This window comes from Cryptomeria japonica, chromosome 3 (genome assembly GCF_030272615.1).
Source record: "Cryptomeria japonica chromosome 3, Sugi_1.0, whole genome shotgun sequence".
NCBI lineage: Eukaryota > Viridiplantae > Streptophyta > Pinopsida > Cupressales > Cupressaceae > Cryptomeria > Cryptomeria japonica.
Window position 1 is genome coordinate 230,804,707 of NC_081407.1, and position 11,381 is coordinate 230,816,087.

Genomic DNA, 11,381 nt, shown 5'->3' on the forward strand with positions numbered 1-11,381 from the left:
ACAACAAAAACTAACAGTCAAAGAGAGGTGCATATGGGCACACAACATGGTGGTGAATGCATGATCAACATGCAGCGTATGATGTGTAGATCAGCATCAGTTATCTACCAAAACATCAGTACATAAGATAATAGAGGTTCTTTACACCATAATTGCTTTAATATTTGTTGTTGGCATTTGACCTTGAAGTAGTTCTATCAGATATTACTAATACATTTAAATCTAAGTATTTGTTTACCTGGAACATCGCCACACAATATATTATTTCAAAGGCAATGTATTGAATGATCAAAATAATAAAATAAATTCAATTTCTACAGTGACTGTTTGCAAAATTAATCAATGAGAAAAAGAATAAAAGATAATTAAAAAATTATTGACAAAAGTAGTTTTTAGATTATAATATTTTAACATATGTTTAAAATTTTATTTGTTCATTGACACATCGATGAAAATTAATTGCATCTAACAGCTTGTAATGCAGTTATATGTATGTTACCCCAAGTTTTTCTTTCTTCTTTTTTTATCTGGAGTAGGGGACGGCTAACTATATATATATATATTAGAGTCTTGATTCTAATTCTAATTATTTGCAGATGATGTTTGATTTCAATGTTTTCAAAAAAAAATTCATTCATCAGCAAAATAAGTTAACTGTTCTCACTCAGATTGATCACTCAGATTGAATGATCAAGATTAAGCTATGAACAGAGCGCACATGTTACAAATGAAACACAGACTTTAATAATGGTACTTGTTCATTGATTGATAACAATAATTCATGGCATCCATATATGATAGTTAGAGTATTAAAATCTCTTCAAGGATACATGGAAATAATTCCAGAGAAATCTGACCTTAATATTGAGCAGATAACAACATACTCAGTGCAGCAAACGGATGAAAAAATACTCAGATTTATGCATAGGTACTCAGAATGTGAACAGCAATAACAAGAATCTTATATCTGCTCAAAAAAATTTAATTTTTTTCTATTGCTGTATGAGCCGGAAACGGCTAGACATCCCTAGGTCAGCTAGGGGACGGCTTGGGCATCCCCTGTCATCCCGAGGACAGTCAACGGTCTCCGAGGAAAATGTTGACTGTCCCCTAGTTTTCGGGACGATTGGGAAATGTTTCCGGTTGTCCCCAAGTCCCTAAAACTCAGACGGTTTCGGAAACAGGTGCCTTGAAACAGGAAACGCGTTTCCCGATAACATAAGAGTTATATTAATCTATTGATGTAATACTAATCTGTCTGTTCAGAAGAACTAGCAATAAAAATGGTTTCCAAAACACTTATATACCTTAAAAATAATAATTTATTTTCTATTTATTAAATAATTAAAAAAAACTACTTACAAATGATATCACTTTCACCTTCACTATAGCTAAATTAAATATTTTAAATGACTGCTCTCATTAATATGTCTCGTTAATATGTCTTGTTCATGAATTATTACAATAATAAAATTAAATATAAGAAAAATCTAACAAAATTATTCGTTTGCAATAGTTACCTGTATATTGGGCTTTTGTTTTATTCCAATATCCCCGACTTTATTTAATGCCTCCCTTTTTTCATCCCTGAGCCAATGTTGTTGAATTCCTCCAGTCCTTTCAACCTTTTCCAATCCCACTTTCTTCACTTTCGGACATTGCCACGTATCGAAAGCATGCCTCCTCTCCCTTCTCCATTCGGAGAACTCCTCTAATTTCTGTGAAATATTCAGTTTTGAAGAAGCAGAGGTGTCACTTTGGTCTGCATGCTTGTCCATGAGAGCAGATCTCGGATCCTGTAAAGTTTCATGCTCCATCTTCCCTTCCAGCATTTGCATCACTTTGCTTCATGCGTGGCCTCACCTCCTCTTGTTCCTCGAAGAATTGAATTGACAAGGAATAAAGGTATGGAAACTCTCCTGACTTTCCTAACGCTTTTGGCAATTCTATGCACCTATCATTCCCCGACAACTTCAACCTCACTAGATTCGGCATTGTTTGCAACTCCGGACAATCACTACAATCACAATTACATAACTCCAATTCCCTGAGATTCCACAAATCACATATCCACCTTGGCACCTCAAATTTGATTAATCTAAGACTTTCAAGGTTTTCCATTGCTCTCATTTTCTCTGAAAATCGCGGTAACTTTGTTCTACCCATTTCATCATCAACACAATTCCTGATAAATAGTTGACGCATCTTGAGCAGTTGCGAAAGAATCCCTTCTTCCACCATCTTCAACTGCATCTCATGGTTGAGAGTTAACTCTAGTTCCTGAAGCTGAGTCATATTGGCCAAATCCTCCAGCCTAATGAATTCGTCCTCTTCTATGGATAGATGCAATATACCTGATTGCAGCTTTCTTAATGAGGCCAGCTTTGATATTGTCTTTGGCATGCGATGAACACCCTCGCATTCTAAATGCTGAAGACATTTAAGTTCACCTATCCATGGTGGTAAATACTTGCATCTGTTAGGCATAGCAAGAAACAAGAGACTTTTCAGATGTCTCACACACTCCGGCACTTGCTTTATCTCTGTACCCCTTAAATCCAGAACCTTCAGAAGTGTATTCTTTTCAGCGGATTCAGGCAATGTAGAGATGCTTGTGTAGCTCAAATCCAGAATGCGCAGTCCTCTCACATGAGTAAACAAGTTACTTGGAAGGCTTGTAATCTCCCTATTCTGAGATAGTGAGAATGTACGGATATAAGCAAGTTGGCTATCGAAGATGTTATCGACATTGATATCTTTCTTGGCAAGTAAAATCCGAGACCAGCCAGAGGCACCAATTGTACATGTAGAGGCTTCCTCAACAGAAAAAGCACATTTATTTTCTCTCGATATGTGTATGGCCAAATCATGCAACACATCATGAATTTTACAATATTTGCTGAACTTTATTTGATCAGTAGCATCATACTCTTTCACATCTTCCCATAGTTGAAGCAGACACAGCTCGGCAAGTTGATATAACCAATCCCAGGCCATATCCCACTGCTCATCTCCTGCTGGGACGAATCCCTCTACCATCCATAGATATACCAAAAATTCACAGTTTATGTTCTCATGCTCAGGGAAGAAAGAAAAATAAGCAAAACAGGTTTTAAGATGTGCTGGTAAGCAATCGTAACAAAGTTTTAATATACCCATGACATGGTCACGCTCACCAATTGGGGTAACTGCCCTTCTGAGCTGATGACGCATGTATTCCCATTCGCTGAGAAGTCTAGTGTTGGCCAGAGATGCTGCTGTCGTTTTGATAGCCAGAGGTAAATTTCCACATTGATGTACAATTTCCGACCTTCCTCTTCAATGTGCGGCAGTGCTCTATTTCCTTCACATTCTGGGAATGCAAAGGCACAAAACAACCTCCAGCTTTCTTCATCTGACAAATTTTTCATCTCGTAAATTCTAGCCCTTGAATTTATAGCAACCTCCTTATTTCTTGTGCTCACCACAACTTTACAATCTTTATCAGCTGGCAGACCAAGTTTGTGTAAGAGATTATCTTCTGTCGAGAATGTCCATAGATCTTCCAGCACAATTAGACATCTTTTCCCTTCCAGACAGCCACGAATCATTCCAGCCGCTGTCTCTTGAGATATGGCACCATCCACGATTAATTTTGCACCTATCTGGAAGGCTATATCATTTTGCAATTTCTCGACAGAATGAAATTTAGAAATAGAGAGCCAAATAGAATGATGGTACCTAGATTTTAAGGCTCTGTAGACATGCTGGAGAAGAAATGTCTTCCCCAAGCCGCCCATACCAACGACGGCTATAACTCGATCTTCTGGCTTTTCCAACAATCCTACCATGTCTTCAACTTTGGAGTCGATGCCCACTGGATGTGAATCTCTGGGTAGAATTCTAGATTTCTTCCACTGTGCTGATGTCTCTGAATGTTTGGCATCTTCCACATATTTTGGGAAGCCCTTAAATGTATTTATACTATTTTGTTGCACAGCCAAGACAATCTTTGAACACAGCATCTCCACATTACTACCAATATTAAGCGAACAAGAATTCAAAAGCGTCCAAAATCAATGTGGAGAGGGTTAGAAAAAAAAAATATTAAGATACAGAATCTTAATATATTGAAAGCAAATAACCGAAACAAAATAACCTAAGCCTTACTCATTAGATGTGCTGAATTCGTAGCCAGAGATGATTGAAGAAGAGTGAAGGGCTTCTTTCCACTGGTGAATCTTCTCGTTGCTGAATCTCCCCTTTTCTTCATGCTTAGCGAATACAGCTGCATAAAGTCCCTTGTCAAGATAGCGAAGGTCAGAAGGCTTGACATCACAAAAAACCGGAATAAACAAAGCCTTGATTTTCAACATGTCCACCAGCTGATTTAGAGACCTAGGGGACTCCGCATATCGTGGTGTGAAGATGGCGATATGCACACTGGAAGAGCATATGGCATTTCGTGTGGAACACTCAATTGAATCTCCCAATTCTAATTTTACATCTTCAAGAAATGTCGAAAATCCCATTTCCTCGAGTGAATCGTAAAGTGCAAAAGCCACAGTTTCTCCCACGTCGAAGCCTCGGTGGTTGATGAATGCATCATATTTTTTTTTGGATTCAGTGAACATTTCTTTATGTGAATCTCTGGGCAGAAGTCTAGGTTTCTTCACCTGTGCTGAATGTTTGGCATCTTCTACATATTTTGGGAAGCCCTTAAATGTATTTCCACTATTTTGTTGCACAGCAAAGGCAATCTTTAAACACAGCTTCTCCACATTACTGCCAATATTAAGCGATCAAGAATTCAAGAGAATCCAAAATCAATGTCGAGCTATGTTGCCAGAAACGAGAAACCAGAAACGAGAAACGAAACGGAAACGGCAACGTAACGAGAAATGGGAAATTTAAAGGTTGCGTATAAGAAACGGATATATTTTTTTTTAACAAATGTTCTTGAGTAAATCATAATCTATATATATATATTAAAATTACTTTCTAAATTAATTATGAAAAAACAAAAATGAAAATTTAAAATAACTAATAGATTTCTCTGTATTAATTTTAGAAAAACTATAAAAATCAAAACTCCCAACTTCTGTGAATATTTAGAAAGAAAGTTGAAAAATCTGCACTATTTGATGAATATTTAAAAAACATTAAAAAAAGAGATTATAAAAATCCTCACCGTGCAGAAATATAAATTTTCAATAAATATTTAGAAAAAGTGAAAAAAACAATCCCTAATGCCTGGCACCCCTCAGAAACCGGTTTCTCCAGCGTTGAAACGGGTTTCGTGGGTTGAAACGGGAACGGCAGGCTGCCGTCCCGTTTCTGGTAACAGAGATGTGGAGAGAGTAAGGAAAAAACAAAAAAAATACACAGAATCATAATGGATTGAAAAAAAAAAAAAAACCAAAACAAAATATTTTAAACTAACTGTCAAAAATAACCTAAGCCTTACTCATTAGATGTGCTGAATTTGTAGCCAGAGATGATTGAAGAATAGTGAAGGGCTGCCTCCCACCGCCGAATCTCCTGGTCGCTGAAGAACTCCTTTTTTTCATGCTTAGCGAATGCAGCTGCATAAACTCCCTTGCGAGGGTAGCGAATTTCAGAAGGCTTGACATCACAAAATACAGGGATAAACAGAGCCTTGGTTTGCAACATGTTAACCAGCTCATGTAGACACCAAGGGGAGTGCGCATATCCTGGTGAGAATATGGCGATTTGCACTTTAGAAGAGTACATGGCTTTATCTATGACAGGCTTAATTAAATCTCCTGCTTGTAATTCTTGATCATCAAGAAACGTCGAAAATCCTTTTTCCTCGAGTGAAACTTTAAGTGCGAAAGCCAACGTATCTTTCACGTCAGAGCCGCAGTTGATGAATGCATCACATGACGATGCAGTGAACGTTTCGCTTTCAGCTTCACTGAAAGAAAGTTTGTGGGATGATGAAGAAGACGCCATGAATTCAAGTGCCAAAGATGGATGGAAATATAACTGAGAACGGAGTCTGGCCTGGATTTGATAAGAATAGAGAAAATTTGAAGGGTTTAAAGCAGGAGCGATGCGATGTGTAGCGTGACTGAAACGCTACATTTTCACTCGTACACGCTACATTTTCACTCGTACACGCTTTCGTCGATGTGTAGCATGACTGAAACGCTACATTTTCACTCGTACACGCTTTCGTCGATGTGTAGCGTGACTGAATCGCTACATTTTCATCGATGTGTAGCGTGACTGACTGACTGACTACACTTCAACGTGCTTTCCCAATATAGGTATTTCCCAGTGATAGGACGACACAATGACTTTCCTCGATTATACACAACTATCCTTTCATTAACCTGCTTTACGACTAACGTAACCGCGTGAGAAAAATAGAGCTCGAAAATATGAGCAGTTGTATACAAAATTGGGTGGGGGTCGTGGGGTATAGCTGTAGAGTGTCTCTATTTTGCTCGGATTACTGATATGGTTGATAATTTTCTACCACTTATGTGAGTTCTGAATCAAAGTTGGGCAGAGAAAAACAAGCGAGCTTTGTTCGCTTTTAGTGATAATGCTTTCCGACTTTCCGAATTCAATCATAATGTTTTCCTTGTGTCGTGCTATCGTTAGGGGAGAGGAGTCAGAACGTGCACGAGGTTCAGAACATTAGGGGAAAGGACCCAGTATTTGAGCATGTACCAATTGTTGTGAGGGTTGTTGATACCTTTTGTTCCAAAAACTGAACAAATAAAACCTATTGTTTGAAACAAAAAATATCAATTTTTGTTAGGAAATGTACCAACATTTGTTAGGAAATGTACCAATAGTTGTTAAGAAATGTACTAATATTGTAAAAAGTAACCAATCAGGTGATGCCATGTCAGCTGCACAACTATTGGGGTCTCTTTTGCATGCCTATTGGTCTCATTTTTTTGGGGGCTGTTTTTGACACCTTGGCAAAAAGCATGCTAATGTGGCATCATATTTGATGATGTGGCCTTGAAACCTTAGTTATAAGCAGAGGACTTGCCAAGTAAGCTGTTGTAAAAAATTCGGAGTGATTTGAAATTTCCAAGTAGGATTTTGAGAAGTGCGAAGTTAGGGTGCACAACTACTGGGTCATTTCCCCTATATAGTTCGTGTGCTATTTGGGCTTCACACTTGACCGGTTTCACACTTGACCGTCTAACTTGCTAAAACATGTGCACCCCAACTCAAAAATATACACAAAATTAAATCAATAAACATGCACATACAAAAGAATGCGTTTTAGAGCCAAAGTGTATCCATTATATTTAAATATAAAATATTGTGTGCTACATTGAAAGGGTCAAACAAGTACGATTGCCAAAAACATGTCGAGCCTGGCCACGTGCACAAGCCAGCATGCCATAAAGTGGCCTGAAATAACAAAAGTTAAGTGTCTTTATAAAACCATAAAGGAGGAAAATAAGACAGGTTTATAGACTCTGACACCAACATTACGAACATAAATAAAAACTTCATATTGCCACTCGTACACACGTGGACCCAAACGTGACCCATCATATAGCACCTAAACAAACGTTTAGGTCCACGTGTGCACCATGAAACATTATGTCCTTGACATAGTTACCAAACCTTCATCCCATATGTACCGCTCAAACCATCACCTTCAAGAATCTTCAACACGTGCTTACTGGTCTTGTCACGGCTTCTCCCACCTGCAATGAGGACAACAAGCTGTAATGTGTTGGAAAAGTGAATGATGGGGAGATCAAGAGGAAATATTTTCTTCTCTCCAAGGAGAGATGAAAGTTTCATTGTGGATTTCCCTTCAATCAACTCATGCACATTACATTTAAAAGAGATTAAATGCTAAATGAATTGATAATGCTATGAAAATGACAACCTAACCCCTCTTTTGGAATGGAAAATGATTGAATTATGTGTTTTGAGACTAAGTGTAAAGCAGCAAAGAACTAATTATAACTCAAAATAGAAGCATGGGATGAACCTGTGCACCTGGATCTGGCTATAGTATGTCGAGACGAAGCTGCCTTGCAAATTTGAGGAAAAGTCATCGAGACCGTATTCAAAGTGCACATTGTCCTCCGAAAAACCGGCGAAACAAAAAGGGTTTTTCCGCCTCTACAAATGGAGTCCAATTCTACAAATACAACTGTGCACCTGCAACCTACACATAGAAAATAGAGGAAAAGGGGTTGGGATTGGGGGTTTGCCTTCAGGTCAAACCCCAGTTTTGGAATTAACCAAATGATGAAAGAAAGTACTTGCAAGTAAACATAAATGAAAGACTGAAATGTAAATCACCTCAAGGGAGGATGCAATAGGACTATGGACAGATTTGCTTGTGTGAAATTGAATGATGAAAGAGATCTCCATCTTCAATGGTTGAATCCTTGACTTGAATGCAACACCTAGGTTTGAAGGGAGACTTGAGAATGCTCAATGCTTGAAAGGGATGTTTGAATGCTTGAACTTATGATCACCTTTTTCTTATGCAAATGAGAGGACAAATGCGACTTACATATTCGTCGATTAGGGTTAATTGGACTGATTTTCGTCATAGGCGGACACAGGGAAAGTCTTCCCGCTTAAATTGTAAAGCTCAATGCATAATTTGAATGAAGGGGGCCCTAAAATAGGGTAGGGACAAGGGCACCATGCCCTGTCCTAGGAGGACAAGGGTGCCACGCCCCTATCCTAGGGGGGACAGGGGTGCCACGCCCCTATCCTGTCCTAAATTTAGGATATGAAGCAGGTTTAGGCAGTGCAGGGTGTAGAAAAGGTGCCTTTTTTTGGGATTGAGCAAGTCTTGGGTCTCCGATTAGACTTGGGGATTTGATTCGCCAATGTGAAAACCCTAATATGGTCGAAAATTGCAAGGGTCGCAATTTTATGACACTACATTTAACCCCCACTGTAGTGGGAGTATAAACGTACGACAATACTGTCGATAAAGTACAAGGAAACAAGATTGAAAGACTTCTACCACGTCAAGGAGGCAAGATGCACCAAGCCCCCAGTGGACCAAGGATCTTACGACTTCGATTGACAAAGTAAAAGGGAGGATCGAGAAGGGAGAACCATGACTGCAAGTAGCAAGGTTCCCCTCACTATGAGTCATGAAAAGAAAGGATACCAAAATTACAAAGTGAAGCCAAGTTTACTAAGTAACTTTGAGTATCAAGAAGGAAAATATGAGCAGAGTGTATGCCCCCATGTTAAAGCGATCGTGCACGCCTTATCGGGAGCGATGGCTTTAAGGTAGGATACACCCAAGAGAGAGAAAAGAGAGGGAACACGCTATCACAAGGATTTAGCCCCCAGTCAAGGAATATGATAATGAACACAAAATACGAGGTAGTTTCGCTTTCCTCGAGGTGAGTATGTTGTATGATAACTCATGTATATCATATATGTATATGTATATAATAATCGTCATTCCCTAAAGAAAGGAAACTTCCTTGGAAGAAAGGGAACACAAGACTCTTTTGAGTCAACATGAAGGAGACCAAAAGAGATCTCAATGCTTTGCATCGTCCTCAAGTAGACATTAAGGGAAAAATAGAAGAACAGGGGTACACATAGAAGAATGGTCACAAAAGAGCAAAAGAGAAGAGAGGGAGAAGATCTACGGTGCTAATGTTGCTAATCTAGCACGACATCCACCTCCCAATCTTGTCGATCACTATTTCGGGAAGGCGAGCAACACACCAGAGGAGCGACATTGAGCACAATAGATGGAGCTATCACAAGATCCAAACAAGGACTATGCTCATGTGGTAAATCACTTTGTTCAATTCTAGGAGCTAGGATTAGGGCTTTTGAAAATTTAACTGATAAATGCTTGCCAACATCAACATATTCATAGTTAGTATCAAAAGCATTAGGAGTTGTATTGCCATCGTGAATAACATTTTCACCTATTTCTTCATCAAGATTTATAGAAAGAGGAGCTCGCACATGAATAGAAGCAAAACCATCACATGTCTTTTGCATTTTACGATTTTACGATTTAGGTTCAAAATCTTTCTTAGGAGAAAAGGGAATCATATGACCCCTTAGAACACCATACGACCCGTATATGGTGTCTTATGACCCCTTAGCACACCATATGACCCCTTGGGACACTATATGGTGCTATGGGTCATATGGTGTCCTATGACCCCTTAGCACACCATATGACCCCTTGGGACACTATATGGTGCTATGGGTTGTATGGTGTCCTATGACCCCTTAGGGCACCATATGACCCTTTAGGACACCACATTGTATCATTAGAGGTCGTACGGTGTGTCCTCAGGGATCATATGGTGTCTTATGACCCCTTAGGACACCATATGGTGTCATTAGGGGTCGTATGGTGTGATAAGGGGTCATATGGTGTCCTATGACCCCTTAGAACACCATATGACCTCTTAGGTATCGTTAGGCATCATTTTGTGTCGTTAGGGGTCATATGGTGTCCTATGACCCCTTAGGACACCATACAGTGTCGTTAGGGGTCATATGGTGTCCTATGACACCTTAGGAAACAATATGACCCCTTAGGTGTTTTTAGGGGTCATATTGTGTCCTAATGGGTCATATGGTGTCCTACGACCCCTTAGGACACCATATGGTGTCATTAGGGGTTGTATGGTGTGCTAAGGGATCATATAGTGTCCTAAAGGTTCATATTGTGTCCTAAAGGTTCCTAGGACATCATATAACCCCTTAGGACACTATATGACCCCTTAGGTATCATTAGGGGTCATATTTTGTCCTAAGGGGCCATATGACCCCTTAGGACACCATATCGTGTCATTATGGGTCTTATTGTGTTTTAAGGGGTCATATGGTGTTATATAACCCCTTAGGATACCATATGACCCCTTAGGAGAGCATATGGTATCGCAAGGGGTCGTATGGTGTCCTAAGAGGTCATATGATGTCCTAAAGGGTCATATGGTGTCCTAAGGGGTCATATGGTGCATACAGATCAACTCACTTTGTTTTTATCTGCACGACTTGACTCCATTTGAGAGCTCACATGACAAGTTTGCCGAATGATGGAAGAATTGTCTATTAATAATGAAAAATGAAGGGACCCACTCACATTACCTTGCCCATGTGAGACACACTACTAGACCTATAATTTAACACGGTACATGAAGAACAGACAAAAAATTATTTGGAATTATTCGATGCATTGTGGTAACGAAAAAGCCAAGGGATTTTACTATTCTTCTTGTGTTGTTGCGTCCACTCAAATATAGGTGTAGGTAATGCATCTCTATTTTGCCCGGATGTCTAAGACAATCGTTTTTAGCATCTATTGTAAGTGGGGCCCTTCATTTTCGTCTTTAACAAACATGTCATGTGAGCTCTGAAACAAAGTCAAGTTGAGCCAC

At 39.2% G+C, this 11,381-nt stretch overlaps 2 protein-coding genes across 2 annotated transcripts; both read right to left on the bottom strand.

The window, feature by feature from the left end:
- Positions 1 to 1,806: 1,806 nt before the first annotated feature.
- On the bottom strand, positions 1,807 to 3,039 carry LOC131874053 (putative disease resistance protein RGA4). Its single transcript, XM_059217271.1, has one exon. The coding sequence runs from the start codon at positions 3,037 to 3,039 to the stop codon at positions 1,807 to 1,809; it is 1,233 nt and encodes a 410-aa protein (XP_059073254.1).
- Positions 2,815 to 6,071, bottom strand: LOC131045909 (disease resistance protein Roq1). The gene is made up of 3 exons (XM_057979566.2): positions 5,447 to 6,071; positions 4,150 to 4,764; positions 2,815 to 4,014 (listed from the first exon to the last, which is right to left on the bottom strand). Exons 1-3 carry the CDS (start codon positions 5,953 to 5,955, stop codon positions 3,147 to 3,149), a joined length of 1,992 nt encoding a protein of 663 aa, XP_057835549.2. The 5' UTR covers positions 5,956 to 6,071; the 3' UTR covers positions 2,815 to 3,146.
- Positions 6,072 to 11,381: the final 5,310 nt, after the last annotated feature.

Coding starts and splice junctions, on each gene's coding strand:
- LOC131874053 (XM_059217271.1), bottom strand. CDS start 3,039: ATGGTAGAGGGATTCGTCCCAGCAGGAGATGAGCAGTGGGATATGGCC.
- LOC131045909 (XM_057979566.2), bottom strand. CDS start 5,955: ATGGCGTCTTCTTCATCATCCCACAAACTTTCTTTCAGTGAAGCTGAA. Junction 4,765..5,446: donor AAATTCAGCACATCTAATGA/GTAAGGCTTAGG, acceptor TAATATTGGCAG/TAATGTGGAGAAGCTGTGTT. Junction 4,015..4,149: donor GAATTCAGCACATCTAATGA/GTAAGGCTTAGG, acceptor TAATATTGGTAG/TAATGTGGAGATGCTGTGTT.